Source organism: Dendrobates tinctorius, unplaced genomic scaffold, assembly GCF_039654945.1.
Source record: "Dendrobates tinctorius isolate UK_male_01 unplaced genomic scaffold, ASM3965494v1 ptg000121l, whole genome shotgun sequence".
Taxonomy (NCBI): domain Eukaryota; kingdom Metazoa; phylum Chordata; class Amphibia; order Anura; family Dendrobatidae; genus Dendrobates; species Dendrobates tinctorius.
The window spans coordinates 1,330,267-1,357,054 of record NW_027361789.1 but is presented as its reverse complement, the minus strand read 5'-3'; the positions used below and the strand labels follow the sequence as shown (position 1 = coordinate 1,357,054).

At 46.1% G+C, this 26,788-nt stretch overlaps 1 protein-coding gene across 1 annotated transcript in view; it reads right to left on the bottom strand.

Annotated features, from left to right (window-relative positions):
* The window catches only part of TUBGCP5 (tubulin gamma complex component 5), a 103,968-nt gene that overhangs the window by 16,312 nt on the left and 60,868 nt on the right, over positions 1-26,788 (bottom strand). Inside the window, exons 10-19 of the mRNA XM_073541456.1 lie at positions 25,711-25,957; positions 25,419-25,621; positions 23,707-23,822; positions 23,300-23,565; positions 13,056-13,254; positions 12,721-12,909; positions 11,272-11,454; positions 10,046-10,130; positions 8,762-8,882; positions 8,203-8,384 (exon numbers count right to left, since the gene is read on the bottom strand). Coding sequence (XP_073397557.1) covers positions 8,203-8,384; positions 8,762-8,882; positions 10,046-10,130; positions 11,272-11,454; positions 12,721-12,909; positions 13,056-13,254; positions 23,300-23,565; positions 23,707-23,822; positions 25,419-25,621; positions 25,711-25,957 — 1,791 coding nt within the window. The remainder of the gene's footprint in view (positions 1-8,202; positions 8,385-8,761; positions 8,883-10,045; positions 10,131-11,271; positions 11,455-12,720; positions 12,910-13,055; positions 13,255-23,299; positions 23,566-23,706; positions 23,823-25,418; positions 25,622-25,710; positions 25,958-26,788) is intronic.

The window sequence follows — 26,788 nt, the reverse complement described above, 5'->3', positions numbered from 1 at the left end:
GCTGAGGAAGTCTGCTGCCCAATTTTCTATACCTGGGATGTAGACTGCCGATATTACCGCCCGGTTCTTCTCGGCCCAATGAAGCACATGTGCTATCTCGCGCATGGTTGCCCTCCTGCGCGTTCCCCCTTGATGATTTACATAAGCCACTGCCGTGGCGTTGTCTGACTGTATCCGAATGGGCTGTCCTGCTAGGAGGTGCTGAAAATGCTGCAGCGCCTGCCAGATCGCTCGTATTTCCAACAAGTTGATCGGGAGACGAACTTCCTGTTGCGACCACTGGCCCTGGGCCGTGTGGTGGCGAAAAACTGCTCCCCAGTCGAGGAGACTGGCGTCGGTCGTGACCACTAGCCAGTGATCTGGGGGAAACTGTTTTCCCTGAAGAAGGGAGGATCTGGTCGTCCACCACTCTAGTGATTGCCTGACCTGAGAGGATAGCCGGCACCGCTGATCGAGGGTGAACGGGTTCTTGTCCCATGCTGACAAGAGAGCGTGCTGTAGGGGTCGAAGATGAAATTGGGCAAATGGAATCGCTTTCATTGCTGCCACCATCTTCCCTAGTATCCTCATCCCAAAGCAAATGGTGTGAGGGACCGGCTGCTGAAGCTTCTGGACGCCTTGCCGGAGCGCTAGGGCTTTGCTTTGAGGGAGAATTACCAACCCTTGGGAGCTATCGAAGATCATTCCTAGAAAAGCAATCCTCCAAGCTGAGACCAGAGATGATTTCTTCCTGTTGACCAACCAACCTAAGCGGGAGAATGTATCCAGCGTAATGCTGACATTCTCCTTGCATGCCCGAAATGAGGGACCCTTCACCAAGAGGTTGTCTAAGTATGGCAAGACGACTATGCCCCGTGAGTGTAAGACGGCCATCACGACTGCCATTACCTTTATGAACACTCTGGGTGCGGTGGCAATCCTGAATGGGAGAGCTGCGAATTGAAAGTGTCGACCATTGATGGCGAACCGAAGAAACTTTTGATGCGGAGGAAAAATGGAAATGTGCAGGTAGGTATCCTGGATGTCGATCGAGGCTAAGCATTCTCCCTGCTCCATGGCTGATATAACAGAACGGAGAGATTCCATCCTGAAATGTTTGACTCTGATGAACCTGTTCAGGAGCTTCAGGTCCAAAATCGGTCTGACTGTCCCGTCCTTTTTGGGAACCGCGAACAGATTGGAATAAAAACCCTGAGCTTTTTTGTGCTCTGGCACGGGAACAATGACTCCGTTGTTTTGGAGTGAATTGATGACCCCTAGCAGCACCTTTGCCCGGAATTTCACCTTGGGAAGTCGGGAGAGAAAAAACCGTGTTGGAGGGTACCTGATAAACTCTGTTTTGTACCCTGAAGTCACCAGTTCCACCACCCATAAGTCGTGTGCTACCTTGGCCCAGATATGGCGAAAAAAGAGCAGGCGGCCGCCCACCCTGCTGATGTCGCCTACCAAGGGCTCCGAGTCATTTGGCTGAGGGTCTCTGGGCCTTGGCTCCTCTCGTCCTGGGCTGGCGAGTGCGCATCCTTCCCACCGCAATGGGTCTATATGAGACCTGTCGCTCCCTATCCTTGTTGGAGCGAGGTGGGCCGGCCGAACTGGCTCCTGCCATCCATCCGGTGTTGCGAAAGGCTCGAAAACGTGTCGGGACCTGGCAAAAAGGCTGTTTCGCCTTTTGCTGCGGGAGGAAGCTGCTATTCCCTCCTGTCGCGTCGGAGATGAGCTGATCCAACTTCTCTACGAACAGGCGGCCTCCCTGATAGGGCAAGGAAGTCAAGGACTTCTTGGAAATTGAATCGGCTCGCCAAGTTCTCAACCAGAGGGCCCTCCTAATGGCTACCGGGTTAGTGGCTGCAAATGCCGCATAATTAGCCACATCCAAAGAAGCATTAATTAAGTAGTCTCCAGCCATAGCAATCTGACTTGTGACCTCAGACACCTCCGCAAGTAGGCCCCTATCCTGCAAGGCGTTATTCAAAGACTGTGACCATGACATCATGGCCTTGGCTACCCACGTCGCCGCGAACGAGGGGGTGAGCGCCGACCCTGATGCCTCAAAAACTGATCGCGCCAAGCTCTCAATAAGCCGATCCGTGGGATCCTTAATCGACGAGCCGCTAGGCACCGACAACAAGGACTTCGAGGCCAGGCGCAACACTGTCGGGTCCCACCACTGGGGATTCCACCCATTTCTTACAGAGTTCCGGGGCAAATGAGTATCTTGCCTCTATAGACTTCTGGGCCGAGAAGCGCCTATCTGGGCGTTCTCTGTGGCGCTGCACTATATCCTCAAATTCTGGGTGAGCGACAAACACTCTCTGCGGTTGCCTGGCCCGCTTAAAGGCTACCTTATGGCTCGCAGCCAAGGTAGCATCATCTTCAATCCCCAGGGTTTGATTGACGGCTTCAATGAGGCTGTCCACTGTCTCCCGGCATCCCGGGGTATCTAGATCAAGTGGCTTGTCTGAGTCACGATCCAAACTCTGCCCGCTCCCGCTCGCTGGTGAAGGGGAGCGTGATGCTGAACTCCCCGATGCCAAGGCACCGGATAGGCCGGGAGACCTCGTACGGGTTCGTTTCCTTCGCCCCTGTCTGACATGGGAGCGGCCCCTGCAGGCCAAAGGTTCCTGTGAGGTGAAGGACTAACTCCGTACAGCTTCAGCCGAGGAGAGGGACCGTTCGCCTCCTTGCAGCACCTTCGTCTTGCGTTGGTGGAGCAGTGGGGGCAGCTCGGACCGTCTTGTGCCTCTGAATAGCCCATGGTTTCTCTACCTTGGGGTGGTCAGGGCTAGGTCCGGCATCATGTCCCACGTCGCGGGAAAGGATACGTGGAGGGACACTCGCACGTGCTCGCCCGTTGATGGTTTGGGAAAATCGAACCCTTTCAATAGGATGCGTTGCCCCTGTCTAGTCTTCATGGAAAAAAAGTCTGGAGAAAAAAAGACCAGACGTGTGCCTCCATAGACACTAAGCAAAAAACTGGCTTCCGCCCGCAATCAGGGCGAGGGTGTATACGGCGGGGGAGGAGCTAACCTTGTGTTGTTTGCCTAGTGTCAGCCTCCAGATGGCGGTAGCATACACCCACAGTACCTGTGTCCCCCAATGAGACGAAGGAGAAAAACTATGTCTCCATGCAAGAAAAATTTATGGACAGTGAGGACCGTCAAATCTTCCACCCGGCTTCCAGAAAGAATGCTCTGAGCAAGCTAGGCCACGCGTCTATAGAACTTTGCAACATGAGTGGGGGCTAAGGCAGGACACGCTATAGCGGCGGGTGCTTTGAAGGTTGACCCTGCTAACTACTGTGTGAATTCGACGTTGGAATCCCTGAGGGATGAACGTCTGGGTGAGGAAGGACCGTAGTGGAGAACTTGGAACTGGAGGGTTTGTAGTAGCAGAAGTAGTCTAATTTGTGAAGCGCTCAGGAGAATAAAGATATACAGAGGCGCCCCCTTGTTTGGAAATGGCTGAAGTCCATTCCATGAGAATATGACAAGACCTGAGAGCAGGCCCTGAGAACCTGCTAAAGAACCGAACACTAAAAACATACTGAATGGAACCTGGGGATAACCTGGATCTCATCGCTGCGATGTAGGCACAGGTTGGCATGAAGAGACAACTGATTGCTTGATTAAGCAGGTAGACTGAAGACTACTGGATGACTTTTCAGACTGAGATCAAGAGGAAGATAAACCCAACATACAGGGATGAGGGTGAATATGGGAAAAAATAGTCCAGCTGGACTTATAAAAATGAATAGTCGAGCAAAGAAAGTCCACGGCAAATCATGGAGTATGTCAACTGCAAAGAAAGTTGGCTCTAGGTAGATCAAATAGACCCCAGAAAGACAACTAGGCTGATGAAAGGAAGGTCAATCCTTATGACGATGTAAAAGGCTGAATCCATCCTGGACCCTCTGGAGTAGGGAGGGGATTGCAGTGTGTAGATCCGCGTGCCTAAGTCTAAAGGCCCCATCACACATGACGATTTACCAGCGATCCCAACAACGATATCAACGTGTCAGGATCGCTGGTAAGTCGCTATGTGATCGCTGGTGAGCTGTCAAACAGACCGCTTCACCAGCGATTAGCACAGCGATGCCGAGCGCGCGGCATCGCTGTGTTCTGTTAGTTACCAGCGCGCTGATGCACGCAGCTGGTAACTAACGTACACATCGGGTATCCAAGGGACGCACGTCCCTTGGATACCCGATGTGTACATTAGTTACCAGCTGATCGCTGGGCTCCCGCCGGTCACACGCAGCGATGTGTGCTGGCCAGCGGGAGCCCAGTGACCAAAGAAATGTCCTGGGCTTTCCTGCAGTGATCAGCGATACCGGCAGGGGGGCCGGTCGCTGATCGCTGTCACACACAGCGATCTCGCTGGTGAGATCGCTGTTGTGTCACAAAAACTTGTGACTCAGCAGCGATCTCGCTAGCGAGATCGCTATGTGTGACTGGGCCTTAAGACAACACGCGCCCGAAGATCACAGTGAAAAAATACAATACTAGCTGAAATAAGAAACATGTTATCACCAGACTCATCCTTAGAGCCCAAACTGGAGCAGCTTTCTACCCTGGTCGATACTTGCGCAGAGTGAGATCCCACTCCTGTCTGAGGTGGGATACTTGCCCCAGTCACGGTCAAAAGTCACATCTGTGAGCTGCTGGAGGCTTTATCCGGTGTCTGTAAGAAAGAATAGGTAAGTTCCGACAAATAAGGAGCTTAGGTATTGTAGTAGCTCGAAGGCCCTTAGGACATACTAGAACCTATAAACTACTATTAGCCAAACATTAATAATAGGCGTAACACACCGGGCAGTAAAGATGGCCTGCGGACGGTACTGTAAACTGATCAGAAGGTGGGACAAAAACTCTTGTGAAGCAACTCACACTTAGGGTCCAGATCATGCCACAGTAAACCTCGACCATCCGTACCTGACACGAGAGTGTCTGACCTACCTGAAGGTGGAGTATACAGTTATGTTGCTACTGAAGTCCGCTCTGTGGTACAGAGTCCACTCCGTTTGGACATGGTAGCCTTTTACGTTTAACTGTTAACAAATCACAGATGTTATTGACTATGAAATATGCAGCTGAAAGGTGTTTGACTCACATGAAAGAGGCTTGAAATCGCAGCTGCAGCCCGCCAGAGGTAATAAATGCCGGCACCTCACCTCGAGTGGTGATTATACGGGAGCTAGGCAAAAACTGCAAAGGACCCTGAGGAACGTGAGAGAGGGTGTTCCTGACTCATCTGACAATGGGACAGTACAGCCGGGTGGGTGTAGTTGATGAACTTCGGGTACGCTTGAGTTACCGGAAAGATGGCATGTATTGACTAAACCTGTCTGGTACAGGACTATCCAAGTGCTCGATAAGGGATAGAATACTGCTGCAATAGGACGCGAGGAACCTGAAGACGAGAGCGTCTGAATTACCTGAATACGGTACAGAACACCAGTACCATTGAACCAGTCAACTCCCGACACGTCACCACAGTAATACGGCCATTTCAACCACTGTACCTGGTAGGTGGTGCGCCTGAAGCCTGGATAGCGGATATAGCACAGTTGCCATCGGCTCTAAGTATCCTGTGAACAAATCAGCGTGAAGAAAACCTGGAGAAGGGTGTAGGAGACAGCCATTACTGTGTTGCGGTGCGGTCTAGGCCTGGATACCTGACGACCTTAGGCAGAATAACGGCTTCTGTGTTGCGGTCTGGGTCTGGATACCTGACGACATTAGGTAGAATAACGGCTTCACGTGTAGAAAACCATACCATGAAGTCAGTATTAAAGCAGATTCTGACCAGTCAATTCTCTTGACGGGAGAACAGTAGGTCTGGGATCAGAAAGAGACTAAACTCTCTGTTGTGCGCCAGGGTTCCAACCCCTGGACCTGCGAGTTGTGGACAGCTTCCTTATTCACTGAGCCACTGCCGACAATTGCCAGGTAACACGGACTTCTATCCAGCTGGAAGTCCGGCCCAAAACACTGCAGACGTGAAGAGATAGAAGCAGCTCATTATTCTGCTTAGGGCAGTGTGAAGCCAGCGTCCGGAGGGGGCTGCAGAAAAAAGGAAGGGCGAGTGCCTGTGAGCAGTAGATATGGAAGCAGTTGCTATGCCAGGGCTCCAGCATCATTATGTGTGAGGCATTGGTCGAGTCTTGCTCTACTGAAAATTAAGGCACACCTGCAATTGCAGGTGGAACCTTCTACCAAACGCCATGCGGCAATTGCAGTAGACAGCAGCGTGGCTCTACATGGCTCTGTTTGCTATGACACCAGACATACTGATGCACTAGAGACTGTGCGGCAGATTATTATTACGCCAGTGAATTACACGCCTCTAGAGTACTATTACATCAGTGACTGTATGGCTCTAGAGTACTGTAACGTCTGTTACTGCACGACTCCAGAGTACCATTACGTCAGAAACCGTACGGCTCCAGAAAACCCATTACGTTAGTGACTGTACGGCTCCAGAGAACCATTACGTCAGGGACTGTACGGCTGCAGGGTGCTATTCCGCTAATGACTGTCCCTATACCACTATCGACTGTACGGTACGACTATAGCGTATATCCATGAGACACACTAGCAAAACTGGATTCTCTGTTCGTGAATGTACAGCTCCAGAGAACCATTACGTCAGGGACTGTACAGCTGCAAGGTGCTATTCCGCTAATGACTGTCCCTATACCACTATCGATTGCACGGTACGACTATAGCGCATATCCATGAGACACACTAGCAAAAATGGATTCTCTGCTCCTTCACTGGACCTGCGGAAAGTGTGGCCCTTCTTAGTTTTCCTATGAGGGGCTTATAGTCTGCATCGTACCTGATTAGGCTGAGCGGAGATAGGCAGGAAAGAGCTGGTCCTGCCTGGTGAAGGCACTAACCGGGTCCCACGCTGGGAGAATATGACCGCTGGGGGATGCAGAGGTCCGAGGAAGACGCTTCTCGCCGCAATAGAATGGGCGCGCTGTGAAAAACACCGCTGTGCACAGCCCGAAAGGGGACGGAGCTAAACGTCAGCTCTGGGTGCAGGAAGATGGCGGTGATAGCTACTATCTCTGCGCCGCATGTGAGGCCAGGTAGAGAGTGCGGAGCTTGCGCCGGGGTAGTGAGGGGAGACGGGCGGGGAAAAAGCCTGCCCGAATAGAGAAGACGGGGGACGGAGCTACCGAGGACTAGGCCACAGATGAAGCCGGGGCATAGATTAGTCCCTGGAAACCGCCGACGGAGCGGAGGCGGCGCGGAGACCCGGGAAATGCTGGAGCTATAATCCGGATCCTATCAGAAAGATAGACGAGTGCGGGGGAAACACGGTGGGGCGGGGGCACCGCGCTGAGGTGAGCAGGCTGCTGCCCACTGTCGCCTATTCTGAGGGAAGGCACTAACTGAGGAAAGCCTGAAGCGCACAGCGCCCGGCGAAAGGAGGGTGCATGATCCGCCGGCCTCAGCTCGGAAGTGAGCTCCCCACAAGTGCGGCAGGAGAGCGGCCAGGGGAAAAGGAGGACTAGGCCCCAATATAAGCCGGGGCCTAGATTACCAGTGACCGTATACACCTGACAAGGGGTCTCCTCTTCTTTACTTATCTTCTTATTGAAGTCGTCCTGACGGTTGCCGGACATCGCGTCTCATCCAACTAACAGGCTCTGGTGGGCGAGTAGGTGGGAGACGGTGGGCCAGGACCGGGTCTGGAACACCTAAGCACGCTTCTGTGCTAGGGGATGGGGTCCTGCCCTTCAGACATATGAGGATACGGGGTGGCAGTACACGCCGTACACATAGTCTCTGTGTGGGAGTACAGTAGTGACCATTCACACTGTATCCCTCCGGAAAACCTGAAAAGAAACAACGCACATTGAGGTAGATAAGGGTCTAGTGAAAGACCCGTGTCCACCTCCTACTGACACTAAGCTATACTGAACATCCTACTTCCTGTCGGTAGGGTGTACACTGCGGAGGAGGAGCTAACTTTTTTCTGCATAGTGTCAGTCTCCTAATGGCAGCAGCATACACCCATGGTTCCTGTGTCCCCCAATGAAGCGATAGAGAAAAATGGATTACACTGTACAATATAAAACTGCGCACCAATCATTAAACTGCCCCAAATGAGTTATGACACATACTGCCCCATTCTTCTCCCTAAGCTGCGATCATCATTTCAGATACTACTGATAGATAAAATACCAACCCTCGTCATCATGTAATTGTGTAAGCTGTTGACAAAATGCATAAGCTTGACTCGGAGGAGAAACATGCGATGGATCTGCTGTTCCTTAGATTCCGTTTGTGTTACTATATAACCAAAAAGTTGTTGCTGCTCAGATCCGGATTCATTCTTTGGAGATTCCTTCTCTGCCATGCTGGCAAGTGCTGTGAAAATATCAGTAATAAAAAACCATTACAGGCATACCAATATTGACTTTATTTAATATTGATGGCCTATGCTAAATGATAGAAGGGCCAGACCCCGAGAGCACTCATCCACCAACAATAGAGCCAAGGCACGCTCTTCAATGTCCGGACTACAAGTTCCAGACACAAGCACAGACATAACTGGGTTAAGTAATGGGGTTTCTCTTCTTCCGCAATTTCCAAGACAACTTCCATTGTGCTGACTAGGAATGGGGGAAGTCCCCAAGGTCAGACTGAGTAATCACATATATCAACCAGCTTAAGTTAATACCTTGGTAAAACTTTCCCGGATATTGCAATTCCAATAAACCTTAATAGAATGAAGGTGTCCTTACCATTAAATTGCAGGACGTCCAAACTGTATTTTGCCCATTTTATTAGTAGCAAAAGCAGAAAGATCTGATTATAAATCTTTTGGCACTCTGAGCTTATAACAATATCAACAGGCCAAGGCACCTAGACCAAAAGGAATAAGACGGACAGATTAGAAGACACATTGTATATCTAGCAGCCAGAGCTAAATCCAAAGCAAAACTGGGTATGTACTGGATACAATATGGCGTCACCTTATAACTCAGTATACGGAGGGAATGTACTGGATACAATATGGTGTCACCTTATAACTCAGTACAAGGCTGGGTATGTAGTGGATACAATATGGCGTCACCTTAGAACTCAGTACAAGGCCGGGCATGTACTGGATACAATATGGCGTCACCTTATAACTCAGTATACGGAGGGCATGTACTGGATACAAAATGGCGTCACCTTATAACTCAGTATACAGAGGGCATGTACTGGATATAATATGGCGTCACCTTATAACTCAGTATACGGAGGGCATGTACTGGATACAATATAGCGTCACCTTATAACTCAGTATACAGAGGGCATGTACTGGATATAATATGGCGTCACCTTATAACTCAGTATACGGAGGGCATGTACTGGATACAATATAGCGTCACCTTATAACTCAGTATACAGAGGGCATGTACTGGATATAATATGGCGTCACCTTATAACTCAGTATACGGAGGGCATGTACTGGATACAATATAGCGTCACCTTATAACTCAGTATACGGAGGGCATGTACTGGATACAATATGGCATCACCTTATAACTCAGTATACAGAGGGCATGTACTGGATATAATATGGCGTCACCTTATAACTCAGTATACGGAGGGCATGTACTGGATACAATATAGCGTCACCTTATAACTCAGTATACAGAGGGCATGTACTGGATATAATATGGCGTCACCTTATAACTCAGTATACGGAGGGCATGTACTGGATACAATATAGCGTCACCTTATAACTCAGTATACGGAGGGCATGTACTGGATACAATATAGCGTCACCTTATAACTCAGTATACGGAGGGCATGTACTGGATACAATATGGCATCACCTTATAACTCAGTATACGGAGGGCATGTACTGGATACAATATGGCATCACCTTATAACTCAGTATACGGAGGGCATGTACTGGATACAATATGGCGTCACCTTATAACTCAGTATACAGAGGGCATGTACTGGATATAATATGGCGTCACCTTATAACTCAGTACGAGGTCGGGTATGTAAAAGATACAGTATGGCGTCACCTTATAACTCAGTACGAGGCCATCCAATGTATGTACTGGAAGTTTCTTCTTAGCCAAGTCAACATTTTCAAAGAAGATGGATAACCTGTATGTGAACAGACAATTATGACAATATATTCTCTTTCCTTTGGTAAAACAAATCCATTCAGGATGGATTTGTTTTTATTTGTGATGTTAATATAGCTATTGGTCAGCGCTGTACAGAGCATTCAATCATACACACCAGTCCCTGTCCCTAAGGGGGATCACTATCTAGTTTCCCCCATGTCAGACACTCACTAAAACAAATGTCACAGGAAACCAACTAACTTATCAGTTAGGCTTAAGATTGCAAAAGTGCTCAGAGGAAGCTCAGACAGGGAAGAACATACAAACTCCAGGCACATTTTCCCTTTGGTGATATGTATATCTAAGTCCCCAGTGCTGTAAGGATACAATGCTGACCACTTAGTGGCTGTGCTGCTACAGATGTGTAATTCTGGAAAAATAAACCGCCTAAGAAAGTAAAAATTCCCCATGATTTCAGACAACTTTTCAGAATGAAATGCAATGAGGAATAACACCACTTCTATCCATTATATGATTCTATCCTGCATTTTTCACCAGTTTTTCCTCTGGCTGACTTAGTGGAAACCAGGTGCTATAAGGGCTCTCATACATGGCAAATAGACATGAGGGATTCCTACTCTGCTCTTTCTGTGCAGCACACAGACAGAAGCAATATGAACGACATTATACAGCAGTACCGAGCAGTGTAGCTGTAAATCCAGCTCTAAGAAGAGGTAAAATACTTACTAGAATGCTGCGTCTATGCATCTACCTCTGCTATATCACTTTCCCTACCCTCTCCATAGACTATATAGGCAGCTGTAACCTGATTGTGAACTTGCACTCAGTCTTACTTTGACCAAGACAGATGTTAGTTGTTTTTCAAGTTGACAAGAGGAAGAGGTAGCCAATGAGTGGAGAAAGAAGTACAATTGTCTGATGAGATAGATTACAAAGTTTCTTGCATCTGCTAGTACTAGTTTGCGGAAACTACAATGACCATTTAATAAACATGAATACAATTTGTAAAGTTCACCCATTCTGTGCATACTGCCAACATAAATAACAACTTTTGTGGAGTCACTGTTCTCTCTACTCGATTGATTTTTTTTCCCTGACACTTGGTTTACAAGCATCACCTGACTCGCTATTCAGTTGCTGTTTTTCTCAGTTCTTACCGAGTACTGTCCTCTGGGTACCGCTGATTGACAGCTTCCTGCAGCTGGACATTTAAGAAGACAACGTTCTGCCATTGTTCCTTCTCTCTTATTTTATCAAATATTGAGGTGTAGAAATCATACATCGTATCTCCAGCTTCAAGCAGGAAAAAATTTCTCATGGATTGAAGATATTCGACCAGCCTAAAAACCAAAAACATTGTGACGGTACCTACATTCCAGGAGAGGACGGAAACATAACTGTCCAAAAACCGCTAACCAAAGGGGGGAGAACACTTCATGAAACAGAAGTACAGAAAGACCATTGATAAATAAATCAAGTGTACAAAACAAAGAAGATAAAAGTTTTTCATGGATAATTCATGTAAAAACAGAGAAAATATAAAACAATAAGGTGCCTCAGGCAAAAAGGGATGCGTGAATAATACAATGAATAACAGTGGATACAGACAAGCACGATTATACCAGTATATTTGTGTAGGTATATCTCAAAGTGATTTAGTCAGTTCACAGAATTTAATGCTAGCGTTAATAGGCCAAATGATTATTATTGTGGAAAGCACCAATCACTGGTCTATACAACACAAATGCACTGAAAAAAATATTAGACTAGTGATTGGTGTTTTTCTGTATCCACTGTATTTTTTCTGCATACCTCTTTTGGCAATGAGGCAACTTATTGTTTTATATTTTCTCTGTTATAAATATGAATGATCAATAAAACAAATATGTGATCATCTTTGTTTTCTATGCTTCCTGACCTGAGATGTATTTATCAATGGTCTTTATGTACTGATTCCAGGAGAGGAGTTGACTCCTAACATGCCAGCCACATCTCTCCAGATCATTGATTTCTTTACAGCAGTTAGCTGCTCTTCTCTCTCTCACTAATTGCTGAATGTGTCACAGGAGAACTTGAGCTGAGGTTTATATTTTTTTTTACTAATACTAGAGCTCGGCTTCTCACTAGAACAGTAACTCAAAAGAGAATAGACTGTCCCACCAGAAGCCAGAAAGAGAATGAGTGGCAAGCTGTATCCGGCTTATCATACAAGTTGAGAATACCCCTTTAGGCTATGTGCACACGTTGCAGATTTGCTTGCAGAAATTTCTGCATCTCTTGGCAGAAAAACGCAGTGGAAAATCCGCGCTTTGTATGCGTTTTTTTTCCTGTCCATTCAATGGGTCAAAAACACAGGCAAAAACGCACAAAGAATTGACATGCTACAGAGAATAAAGTGCTGCAAATACGGACTGAAATTTACTGATCATGTGCACAACACTTCAGGATTGTCATTGATTTACCTAGAATAAGTATTCCATTGCGTTTTTGGACTATGTACGCGTGAAAAAAACGCAGCAAATGCGTATCAAATACGCAACGTGCGCACACCGCCTTATCATAGTTCTTATCTATCATTTACAATTAATCGGAGCTTGGCCACTTACTTATAGTCTTCCTTCAGAGTCTGCATGAGGTTCCCGCAGCACTCCAGATACTGTTTGTCAATGTGGGGGTAAAGGCATGAGCGAAGGGTCAGTTCAAACGACTGACAAGTAACAGATTCTGAGGATCTATCCACACTGATATCTTCACAGGTAAATGTGTCAAGGAAATCACTCTGCTCCAAATATAACCTTTAAGGAAAACATTACAATTCTATTAATTAATGTAATAATTCATGCATTTAAAGGTTTCTAACATTTCTTCATCAGCTAGGTTTTAGGATTTAAACACATATGAAGACTGAGGGGGGCACTAACTTGAGCATTTTGGCTTTTACCTTGCAAAGTTGATGGCCAGCAATGGATCATGCACATCATTCAGCTCCAGGTGCTTGGCCACTATAGACTGCATCTTTATTAAGCTCTGCTTGTTCACCTGCTGCTCTGTAATGCCGTCAGGTCCTAACTCTTTTCCATGTTGTAGTCGGGACTGCACAGACTCTAGGAAGAGGGTGTACAAACTTTTTCTGTCGGCATCTGTTTCGTGAGAAAAGAGCAAATTGTCAGTTTCTTTAGTACTATTACTGAACGCAATCTGAGCACACGGTTTAATAGTCCATAAATAAAAGGGGTCTTATGAAAGAAAAAATACTGTTGGCTATTTCTGTGGACAACAGAAACGTATTTAAAAGGGATTGTCAGCACAGAATGACTGTTCAAACCAAGTACAGACGATCGGTGCATCATGGGGGGGAATAATCATTTATATACACCTTTCCACCTGGTTGGTTTCCCTCTATGTCTGCCCTTCTCTGGCTCTATAAAGGAAGGGCTGTCAATCAAAGAAGAGATGGGTGGAGATGGAGGGAAAGCAAGCATGGGGAAGGTGTTTATTGTTAGGCGTCAGGTTCATGCGGCAGCTCAGCAGGAATCCAGAGCCTCACATTTTGCAGTCTCCCATTATTTATCGACCGCAGAGGAGATTGCTCAGCAATCCCAGCGTCGCAGAGGCTCTTGTTGTGAGTTCATTTTCCCCTTCATTACTGAGGCCCGAGGAACTCCCTCTTCTGGTAAAGAAAGGTAGTGAGCCTGATTGTCAAACACCTGAGGCTGATGATTGTGACTGGCTGAGTGGAGTTACGGACTGGATATAATGCTGCCGACGCCCTTCTGCCCTGCGGGTGATTTCTCTGTGGGATCCTTGGAGACCAGTCTGAATTCCTGCTCCTCCAAAGCTAAGTTTGCTGCTCGGCCTTTTGCTTTTGTGCTTTGACTTTGTTTTTGCTTTGTTTTTCTGGATTTCTGCCATTCCCTGCTGGGGTGTGCTGAATTCATTTAGCTCTGTCTTCTGAAAATACCTGAGTGCTGATTCAGTTTTTGAAGCCTAGCTGCTTCAGGGCCTTTTTCATATCAGCTTGTTGGCTTATGTCTTTGATAGGGTTTTGGCAGATTGCAGACAGCAGCCTTCCTGTCCTTTCCTGTCTAGGTAGTTTTGGGGACCCGTCTTTGCTCAGTCTATCTTTCTGTCTGTGTTAGTATTTTCATCTTGCTTCACCGTCATTATATGTTGGGGGCTGCCTATTGCTTTGGGGTCTGCTCTGGGGCAGTTTAGATTTCCCCTTTCTTTCTTCAGGCCTATGTATTTCTCCGGCTGTGATCGAGGGGTCTAGGGCATCGTAGGAACCCCCCACGGCTACTGCTAGTTGTGTTGATAGGTTCAGGGGTCTGCAATCTGAAAGTTGCCAACTTCTCTGGTTTTCTGGACTTAGCTTGTATTTCTGCTTTTGCCTCCTACGGTGACTCATTCATAACAGGCTCTGCCCAGACCTGCTCTATGGGTCTGGCTGTTGCTGCCACCTTTGGGTCAGCAATAGCAATGCAGGCTGCTCAGCAGCAAATCGCTCCAGAGGCTAAGTCCCTCCGCCGCTCTACTGAGCATGCTCACGAGAAGATAGGTTCAGGGGTCTGCAATCTGAAAGTTGCCAACTTCTCTGGTTTTCTGGACTTAGCTTGTATTTCTGCTTTTGCCTCCTACGGTGACTCATTTATAACAGGCTCTGCCCAGACCTGCTCTATGGGTCTGGCTGTTGCTGCCACCTTTGGGTCAGCAATAGCAATGCAGGCTGCTCAGCAGCAAATCGCTCCAGAGGCTAAGTCCCTCCGCCGCTCTACTGAGCATGCTCACGAGACGATCTCCCATTGGAGATCAGGAGTCACGTGCTCAGGTCCTTCTCCTGATCTCATTGGTCCATCTCAGAGATCTGGAAGGTCCCGCACGACTTTAAAAGGTCCGCATGGCCGCTCGGCCATGCGCTAGTATAGTTTATACTTGCTACTGTGTGAATGATGATGGATGCATGTACCTGCAAATTACTCATTAAGATCCCCTCCCTCTGATATTACGAGTGTGTATAGGGACTTAGAATTAGAGTCTGCGCCAGCCAGTGGCATGCTTCAGGCCACATTGCTCATCTCCACAGTCCTAGCGTCCGACAGTGCGCCTGCTACCGGGCACTGTCGATCAGCGGCAGTTTCTGTTGTCACGCTGCAGCCTGCAGCTCTATTTAGCGTCCGCAGTAGCAACGCTGCACGCACGGTAGGTCTAGACGGACGCTGACCCTCTGCCTAGGGCCCAGCACCTGTGACCATATACCGCCCGTGCACTTATCTGAGACCTGTGACGCTAACAGGCTCAGCCTTTTGTGTTTATTATACTTAAGCATCTCTGTGACTAAACAGTGATTGTTCAGCGCACCTGGGTGACGTTCAACCCGTGTGCGCAATACCGCCATATTGTATGCCCGACATTAGCTAGCAGCAGTGTTAACACCTTGTGCACGGTGGACCCCGGATGGCGAAAGCACTTTACGTTATTTTATATTTAGTGCGTTCCGCCGTCCCTAACAGTATATAAATAACTGGCCCCGCCGTGAAGCACCGAGCGACGGGACTTGGTTTGAACAGTCATTCTCTTTCACAATAGCAGAAGAAAGAGGCAAAAAAAAAACCCAACAACTTAGGCTGGTTTCACATTAGCGCATTTTCAGCGCGCGCACGGCCGGGGGTAGCTCCGCCCCCGAGCCGGCTCTCTGCCCGGCGTGCCCGCCCCTTGCTTGTAGCGCCGCCTCCTATCTTTAGCATAGGGTGCGCCGATCGTGCGCAGGCCGTGCGCTAGTTGCGCTTTGACCTGCGCTGCGCACTTTTGACGGTGCGCCGTGCGCGCCAAAATCAAACTTTTCGGATTTTGGCGCGCACGGCGCACCGTCAAAAGTGCGCAGCGCAGGTCAAAGCGCAACTAGCGCACGGCCTGCGCACGATCGGCGCACCCTATGCTAAAGATAGGGTGCGCCGATCGCAGGCGCCGCTGTCCGCTAGGAGGCGGCGCTACAAGGAAGGGGCGGGCACGCCGGGCAGAGAGTCGGCTCGGGGGCGGAGCTACCCCCGGCCGTGCGCGCGCTGAAAATGCGCTAATGTGAAACCAGCCTTAGTCACTTATACAGAAAGGACAATCAATAAAAGGCTACACTAATGATCAGAAACCTGTGAAGCGGGAGTGCAGAAGGTTGTCAATACATGGTCTACAGTGCGGTCCATACACAGTATGTACTGCTACACCAAGAGAAAATATATGTATTACATTTAAAAATTATGGCGATCAACTCACATTTTAGTTTCAACTATTTTATTGATTTTAATGGCAAGCACATGATTTTGCAAGTTTTACCACCTATAAAAATGGAGAGCCCTGTAATTTTTATCGTAGGTACACTTTAACTTTGAGAGAAAGAATCTAAAAAACAGAAAATTACATTGTGTGATTTTTATATAATTATTTTGCATTTTATTTCATGAAATAAGTATTTGATACAATAGAAAAATAGAACTTAATATTTGGTACAGAAACCTTTGCTTGCAATTGCAGAGGTCAGACATTTCCTGTTGTCCTTGACCAGGTTTGCACACACTGCAGCAGGGATTTTGGCCCACTCCTCCATACAGATCTTCTCCTGATCTTTCAGGTTTTGGGGCTGTCTCTGGGCAACATTGAGTTTCAGCTCCCTCCAAAGATTTTCTATTGGGTTCAGGGTTGGAGACTGGCTAGGCCACTCCAGAACCTTGAAATGCATCTTATGGCACCACTCCTTAGTTGCCCTGGCTGTGTCTCTGGACATTGTCATACTGGAAGATCCAGCCACAACCCATCTTCAATGCTCTTACTGAGGGAAGGAGGTTGTTGGCCAAAATCTCGCAATACATGATCCCATGCATCCTCCCTTCAATATGGTGCAGTGTTCCTGGCTCATTAGCAGAAAAGCACCCCCAAAGTATGAGATTTTGCCTTCCCTGCAGGATTTCAATCCATGACGGCATAGTGTGTTACTAACGGTAATGTTTGAGACTGTGGTCCCAGCTCTCTTTAGGTCATTGACCAGGTCCTCCCTTATAGTTCTGGCCTGATTCCTTACATTTCTCAGAATCATCCTTACCCCACTAGGCGAGATCTTGCATAGAGCCCCAGACTGAGGTAGACAACACAAAATTTTGTGTTTCTTCTATTTTCTAATAATTGTGCCAATGGTTGCGGCTTTCTCACCAAGCTGCTTGCCTATTGTCCTGTAGCCCATCCCCGCCTTGAGCATCTACAATTTTGTCCTTGGTGTCTTTAGACAGCTCTTTGTTCTTGGCCATGGTGGAAAGGTTGGAGTGTGATTGATTGTGTGGACAGGTGTCTTTTATACAGGTAACAAGTTCAAACAGGTGCAATTAATACATGTAATGAGTGCAGAGTAGGAGGGCTTCTTAAAGGAAAACTAACAGGTCTGTGAGAGCAAGAATTCTTGCTGGTTAGTAGGTGATCAAATACATATTTCATGCAATTTAATTATTTAGACAATCGTGCAATGTGATTTTCTGGTTTTCATTTTCAGATTCTGTCTCTCACAGTTGAAGTGTACCTAAAATAAAAATTACAGACCTCTCATTCTTTGTAGGTGGGGAAAATTTGCAAAATTGGCAGTGTACTAAATACTTATTGTCCCCACTTAAGCATAGGGGTAAAATGGTGCAGACACCTTACCAACAGAGCAGTAAAAAGGGGGATCGTATCTGCCACTCAAACTAGGCTTTGTTGAACGTATCCCCAGGTTCATCTGCTGATAACGCTCTATATCTCTTTTTATTTGACCTAATTCTTTCAGCCTCTCTGGCATGTATGGGGGTTCACTTTTTTTTCAGTGCCTAGGAATGAGTCAGTGATCAGCTGTAAAGAGATGTCATTTCTTAGAGGAGATGAAATCTGGCAACAATGATCAACCAAGCAACCTGAGGGGTTGATGACCTCATGAATCCGTCCGGACTAGCTCACTGCAAAACCCACTAACCAATGGAATACATCCGAACACTCCCATTTTAGAGTTAACTGAGCCCCCTTACAGGGGATATATAAATCTATGTTTGAATCAATAAAGGTATCTCTCTCTTGCTCTCTTGGAGCTGTGCCATAGATTGATCAAAGAGAGGTTACATCCGACTGTGTGGTGTGATTTCTTTTAGTGCGCACTGATCAATACCCATTCGGCCAGGAGCAGGCAACTAGTGCACATTTCTTATTGTTCAACCTAACATTTTTAGCACCTGCTTTAAAACATAAGTTTTTCATGAACCAAGGTATGTACAGTCCACATTTAAGTATGGTCAACCATCTTTTTTTTTTTTTATTATTTTTTAGAAGTTACAGAAACTTTTTCAGTTACAATAGCAAGTGAATCTTGTACAAACATGGGCCCGTCGGGAGCCCAGGGCAAACGTGGGCACTTCGGAAGGCCATGGCAAGCGTGGGCCCATCGGGAGCCTAGTGCAAATGATCAACTTATTCAAGTCACCAAAAAAGATGGCGTTCACCCCAATGTTTCAGCTCTACAAGCCTTGATCTGATCACTTGGATAAATGCGTGAGTAAATAATTTTCTTAACCCCTTTCTGACATCAGACGTACTATCCCGTCCATGGGACCTGGGCCCCTATGCCCATGGACGGGATAGTACGTCTACCGCGATCAGCGGCGCCCACATGGTGAGCGCCGCTGATCGCGGCCGGGTGTCAGCTGATTATCACAGCTGACACCCGGCACAATGTGTCGGGGGCGGTCACGGACCGCCCCCGACACGTTAACCCCTTGCACACCGCGATCAAACACGATCGCGGTGTACCGGGGGTTAAAGGGAAGCATCGGGAAGGAGGGGGCTCCCTCCGTGCTTCCCTGAGCCCCCCACGGCAACGCAATGTGCAGCGCTGCTGCGGGGGGCTCCTTTCCTGCAGGCCCCCGAATCCAAGATGGCGACGGGGGCCTTCGGGGGCTTGCAGGAAGCTGGCTTCCTCAGTGCCTGCAAAGCGCAGGCATGAGGAAGCCTTCAGCACTTTCATTAGTTTTCATTGCATAAAACCGACAAAACATAAACGACCTAAATGAGGTATCGCTGTAACCGTACTGACCCGAAGAATAAAACCGCTTTATCAATTTTACCGCACGCGGAACGGTGTAAACGCACCCCCCCAAAAGAAATTCATGAAACGCTGGTTTTTGTTCATTCTGCGTCCCAAAAATCAGAATAAAAAGCGATCAAAAAAGTCACGTGCCCGAAAATGGTACCAATAAAAACGTCAACTCGTCCCGCAAAAAATAAGACCTCACATGACTCGGTGGGTCAAAATACGGAAAAATTATAGCTCTCAATATGTGGTGATGCAAAAACTATTTTTACAATAAAAAGCGTCTTTTAGCGTGCGACAGCCGCCAAACATAAAAACCGCCATAAATAGTAAATCAAACCCCCCGTTATCACCCCCTTAGTTAGGGAAAAATAATAAAATAAAAAAAATGTATTTATTTCCATTTTTCCATTAGGGTAGGGTTAGGGCTAGGGTTAGGGCTAGGGGTGTGTTGGGGTTCGGGTTGGAGTTAGAATTGGGGGGTTTCCACTGTTTGGGCACATCAGGGGCTCTCCAAATGCAACATTGCGTCTGATCTCAATGCCAGCCAATTCTGAGTTGAAAAAGTCATATGGTGCTCCTTCCCTTCCAAGCTCTGCCATGCGCCCAAACAGTGTTTTACCCCCACATGTAGGGTATCAGCCTACTCAGGACAAATTGCAAAACAATTTTTGGGGTCCAATTTCTCCTGTTACCCTTAGGAAAATAAAAAATTGGGGGCAAAAATATCATTTTTGTGGAAAAAAATGATTTTTTTATTTTCACGTCCGAGCGTTATAAACTTCTGTGAAGCACTTGGGGGTTCAAAGTGCTCATTACACATCTAGATAAGTTCCGTGGGGGGTCTAGTGTCCAAAATGCGGTCATTTGTGGAGGGTTTCCACTGTTTAGGTACATTAGAGGCTCTCCAAAGGCAACATGACACCTGCAGACCATTCCATCAAAGTCTGCATTCCAAAACGTCACTACTTCCCTTCCGAGCCCTGATGTGTGTCCATACAGTAGTTTTCTCCCACATATGGGGTGTCAGCGAACTCAGGACAAATTGGACAACAACTTTTGGGGTTCAATTTCTCCTGTTACTCTTGGGAAAATAAAAAAATTGAGGACTAATTGATCATGTTTGTGGAAAAAATACGATTTTTTTATTTTCATGCCCTGGCATTATAAACTTCTGTGAAGCCCTTGGGGGTTCAAAGTGCTCACCTCACATCTAGATAAGTTCCTTAGGGGGTCTAGTTTTCAAAATGGGGTCATTTGTGGGGGGTTTCCACTGTTTAGGTACATTAGGGGCTCTCCAAAGGCAACATGACACCCGCAGACCATTCCATCAATGTCTGCATTCCAAAACGTCACTACTTCCCTTCCGAGCCCCGACGTGTGCCCATACAGTAGTTTTCTCCCACATATGGGGTATCAGCATACTCAGGACAAATTGGACAACAACTTTTGGGGTCCAATTTCTCCTGTTACCCTTGGGAAAATAAAAAAATGGTGACTAAAAGATCATGTTTGTGGAAAAAATACGAATTTTTTATTTTCACGCCCGGGCGTTATAAACTTCTGTGAAGCACTGGGGGGTTCAAAGTGCTCACCACACATCTAGATAAGTTCCTTGGGGGGGTCTAGTTTACAAAATGATGTCATTTGTGGGGGGTTTCCACTGTTTAGGTACATTAGGGGCTCTCCAAAGGCAACATGACACCCGCAGACCATTCCATCAATGTCTGCATTCCAAAACGTCACTACTTCCCTTCCGAGCCCCGACGTGTGCCCATACAGTAGTTTTCTCCCACATATGGGGTATCAGCATACTCAGGACAAATTGGACAACAACTTTTGGGGTCCAATTTCTCCTGTTACCCTTGGGAAAATAAAAAAATGGTGACTAAAAGATCATGTTTGTGGAAAAAATACGAATTTTTTATTTTCACGCCCGGGCGTTATAAACTTCTGTGAAGCACTGGGGGGTTCAAAGTGCTCACCACACATCTAGATAAGTTCCTTGGGGGGTCTAGTTTACAAAATGATGTCATTTGTGGGGGGTTTCCACTGTTTAGGTACATCAGGGGTTTTCCAATCACGACATGGTGTCCGATCACAATTCCAGCCAAAAACGTCAAATGGCGCTGCTTCCCTTCCGAGCTCTGCCATGCGCCCAAATAGTGGTTTTATCCCCACATGTGGGGTATCAGCGTACTCAGGACAAATTGCACAATAACTTTTAGGGTGCTGTTACCCTTGGAAAAATAAGAATTGAGGGTGAAAAGATAATTTTTGTGGAAAAAATATGATTTTTTAATTGTACGGCTTTATGTTATAAACTTCTGTGAAGCCCTTGGGGGTTCAAAGTTCTCACCACACATCTAGATAAGTTCCTTAGGGGGTCTAGTTTCCAAAATGGTGTCATTTGTGGGGGTTTCCACTGTTTTGGTACATCAGGGGTTTTCCAATCGCGACATGGTGTCCGATCTCAATTCCAGCCAAAAACGTCAAATGGTGCTGCTTCCCTTCTGAGCTCTGCCATGCGCCCAAATAGTGGTTTACCCCCACATGTGGGGTATCAGCGTACTCAGGACAAATTGCACAATAACATTTAGGGTCCTGTTACCCTTGGAAAAATAAGAATTGAGGGTGAAAAGATCATTTTTGTGGAAAAAATATGATTTTTTAATTGTACCGCTGTACGTTATAAACTTCTGTAAAGCACTTGTGGGTTCAAAGTTCTCACCACATATCTAGATAAGTTCCTTGGGGGGTCTAGTTTCCAAAATGGGGTCACTTGTAGGGGGTTTCCACTGTTTAGGTACATCAGGGACTCTACAAACGTGACATGGCGTCGGATCTGAATTCCAGCCAATTTTGCATTGAAAAGTCAAACGGCGCTCCTTCCATTCTGAGCTCTGCCATGCGCCGAAACAGTCGTTCCCCCCCACAAATCAGGTATCAGCGTACTCAGGACAAATTGCACAATAACTTTTGCAGTCCAATTTCTCCTGTTACCCTTGGTAAAATAAAAAAAATTGAACCTGAAGTATTTTTTTTTGTGAAAAAAAGTTAGATGTTCATTTTTTTTTAAATATTCAAAAAAATTCCTGTGACACACCTAAAGGGTTAATAAACTTCTTGAATGTGGTTTTGAGCACCTTAAGGGGTGCAGTTTTTAGAATGGTGTCACTTTTGGGTATTTTCTATCATATAGACCCCTCAAAGTGGCTTCAAATGTGATGTGGTCCTAAAAATAAAATGGTGTTGTAAAAATGAGAAATCGCTGGTCAACTTTTAACCCTTATAACTTCCTAACAAAAAAAAATTTTGGTTCCAAAATTGTGCTGATGTAAAGTAAACATGTGGGAAATGTTAGTTATCAAGTTTTTTGTGTGCCGTATCTCTGTGATTTAAGGGCATAAAAATTCAAAGTTGGAAAATTGCGAAATTTTCAAAATTTTTGCTAAATTTCCGTTTTTTTCACAAATAAACGCAAGTTATTTGAATGAAATTTTACCACTAACATGAAGTACAATATGTCACGAGAAAACAATGTCAGAATCACCGGGATCCATGGAAGCATTCCAGAGTTATGACCTCATAAAGGTACAGTGGTCAGAATTGTAAAAATTGGCCCGGTCATGAACGTGCAAACCACCCTTGGGGGTGAAGGGGTTAATGTCATTTGCACTATGGCACTTTACTATTGTTGTATTTACGGACTATAGAAACGATCTGTAAATGCTTGTGCATGAACGCAATACTCACTATTGACCAATAGATGGCATCCCACTTTGCCGGTCTGATCGCACTAGGTACAAAGTTACTGGGATTTTTACTGATGCCTTTAGAATAGAAATAAAGAGAATCTGTGGCCAGACTTTTGCTACCTCACATCTGTCAGTGTATTGAGCGAGGCCGGACACGTAGTTGGAATGTGGTCGGAAGTTTGCAAATCACACAGTGCGCCATGCAAGAGATGTGAGGATGTACAATTCTGCAGTCACAGAGTTACTACAAATTTGTACCCCAAAGACGGACAACCCCTTTAAATCTTTTACCCCAGAGAATTGAATACTCATGTACCCGAAATGAGGTGACCTTACCTCTTGATGAGTCCTGCTGCTGGGATAATTTGCATTTCAGGTTCGTCAGCAGTTGCATGGATTTCCCAGCCATAATAATCTGTTTCAGCACAGGTCGCAGGAAGGAGACCATGGTGTGCTGCCTGCTGGCCGGAGCCTGGTCACTACCAGAACTGGCGCTGGCGTTGTCACTCATTTTGTCTTCATTCTCAGTCTTTTCTGAGACGCTATACAACGTGTATGTGGCATACCAAAAGTCCCGATGGTTAACGGGAACATCTTTATTACTACAAAAAGGACAAATTAGTCACCTTTAAAGCTCACAAAAATAACCTTATAACGGCTGGTATATGGAGGGAAATCGAGACTAGGGTCTATTCTTTTATAAACTTCTCCTGACAAAATGAGCATACCCAAGCTTTACTTACCGTTGAATAATAAATTCTTTTGCTGGATCAAAGAGATGTCCATGGACAATCCACTCATCTACTATTTCCAAATATGGCCTCACCGTCTCTACCCACAAGAAAAAGAGGAGTGATACCTGCAAAGACAGCAGCGCCCTATAAATCAAGCATGGTGATGATTGCAGGCTGCAAGAGTCCCCCCCAACAAAAAAAACTCGTGTATCGGGAACCTGCTTGCATTTCCGGATGTAATATGCAGATTCAATTCACATATTGCCATGTTCATAACTATATACATTATATGGACAAAATCATTGGGGCACCTACACCTTACACCCTGCAGGCGCTTTTCTAACGCCCCATTCTAAATCCATAGGCTATAATATGGCACTGGTCGCCCCTTAGCAGCTATAACAGATTTCCTACAAGATGTTGGAGGTGTCTGTGGGAACGTTTGCCTTTGCACAGACACCTCCAATATCTTGCAGAAAATCTTCCAAGAAAAGTAGAAGCTGTTACAGCTTACTCACAAATGTAGAAGAGCATTTGGGAGGTCAGACACTGATATTATACTAGAAGAATCTCTATTCTAGTTCATCCCAAAAATAGTCAACGAGATTGGGGTCAGGGCTCTACGTGCGCCAGCCATGCTCTTCCACACAACCATGCCTTTCTGGACCTTGCATTACATACTCTTCAACAGTCATTATGGAACAGAAAAAGGCCTTCCTTGTTCGGCCATGTCCTGAAGCTCCTAGCGCACATTTTTTGTGCTGATGTTAATGGCAGAGCTGTGCAGTTATTAAGCAAGAAGAGCTTTGGCGACTTTTAGGTATTATGCACCTCAGAGCAGAGAGCCTTAAGTTCAAATACTTAATTAACCTCAAGAGTATTATTTCACCTTACATGAGCTTTTTCAGATCATAGTGTGACACTAAAGATGGCTGCCATTTCCTGTGTTCATCATACCATGTGCTATTGGAACTGGAATTTCCTTTTTGGCCAACCACCATGTGCTACATGGATCCACTCACAACGACGCCCACTGTGATGACCTCACGGACCAACCCAGCCTGATGACCTCATGGATCCGCCCGGACTAGCTCACTGCCCAACCCAGTAACCAATGGAATCCATCCGAACACTCCCATTTTTAGAGTTAACCGAGCCCCCTTACAAGGGACATAAAAACCTATATTTGAATCAATAAACGCTCTTTCGCTCTTGCTCTCTTGGAGCTGTGTCATAGATTGATCAAAGAGAGATTACATCCGACTGTGTGTGGTGTGATTCTTTTAGTGCGCACTGATCAATATCCATTGGGCCAGGGGCAGGCAACTATTGAACATTATTTATTGTTCAACCTAACATAGTTCAGATGTGTCTCCAGTGACATCCTATTACAGGACCACGCTTAAATGTAGTCATCCTTATAGAATGGGCCATTCTTTCACAAATGTTGTTACACTGCAGGCCAAGGTGCCTGATATCAACTGACAATGGGACTGAACGATAAACCTAAATTCAGTGATTTAGAAAAGAGTCACGATACTTTTGCCCACACCGTTTATTATAGCAGTTATTTCCCTAAGAATAAAGATGAATAATAAAAAAAAAAAACATGGCTAGGCTATCATGAATGAGGTGAAAGTAGCAGACGTTAGATGCCCAAATCATGATGTGAAAGGGCCTTGCTCTAGGTGACACACATGAATGACACAGGGAATGCATACCGTTTGTTCTGAGGCCTCTCCTACGTTGTCATACTCCAGAATAGCCTTATACAGGGTGTTCAGTAGGTGAGATGCTCTCACAACATTCCTGGTATCTGGGGGGACTTCTGCTATGCCAGTGCTGAAAACTTTATGAAGGACTTTGAGCTGTGCCAGGCGAGGAGCCAGCTTGTTAACTACCATTGCCAAAGTGATAGTTTCATCTTTCACAAAACAAGAAAAAAAATAATAATAAAAACATTAATTTCCTAATACACAGTGCTATACAAACCTACCAAATACTGCACTGTACCTTTGTTAATAATACATTTCTCAATATCGGTCAGTTCTTCTTTAAAGCTCATGAAGTATTTATACAAAGCCCACATAAAGGCCTGGTATGTTCGGAATGGAGCTTCGGCGCCTTTCTTGGCGGTGGGAAGGGTCCCTGGCAAGGAATTCTCAGCACAATGGCCAGTGACATCATCCATAAATCTCTGAAGTCTGAAGACCACTTGGCCATATGCTGCAATTTGCTCAAGCACAGACCGGAGGCAATTCTGGAATGAAAAAATACAATTTTCACTAACAATTGATTGGTGAATAGAGATGAGTGGATAAATTAGACGGACTCCACTCCGGTCTCGAGCCCAGTGGTACATGACGGCTAGACAGGGGGCCCGCGAATATCTTACCGTCCGCGGTTCGGCATTTGAATTGTCAGGGCCGGTGAAACGTCATTGTCCATCACATTGCACACATGACATCGCTCCAGCCCGGTCTAATCAAACATTCCGCTGGGGAAGCCGGAAGGTAAGAGATTTATGGCCCTCCCATCTAGTGACCATGTACCACTGACCTGGACGCTGGACCGGAGTCCCACAAATCCATGCACTCATCTCTAGTAGTGAAGAGACATCACTGCAGGCAGCTTTCATTCAAGAGTGTGAGGTCACATACAGAAGCATTCACACAACGATTTATCACCAAGAACTACAATAATAAATCAGATCTTCCCAAAAATTGTCTCATCAAGAAAAGCACATCCAGCCCTTGAATGGCAGCGCTTCCAAGGACTCACATCCAAAGATGATATTTCATATTTTTTTTTATTTGATAGGTTAAAAAAGAGGAGTTAAACGCGTTTCAGACACAGTGTATATCCTTTATCAGGTATCATAAAAACACAGTACAATTCCTAATAGTATAAAATTCAGTTACTTATATATAGCAGCAACCTTTTATCCCAGTCTCAGATAAATAAAAAAAAAATATGAAATATCATTCTTTGGATGTGAGTCCTGGGAAGCGCTGCCACTCATGGGCTGGATGTGCCTTTCTTGATTTACTCATCCTGTGTGAGCCTGAATCTGGCTCTTTCACTTGGATCC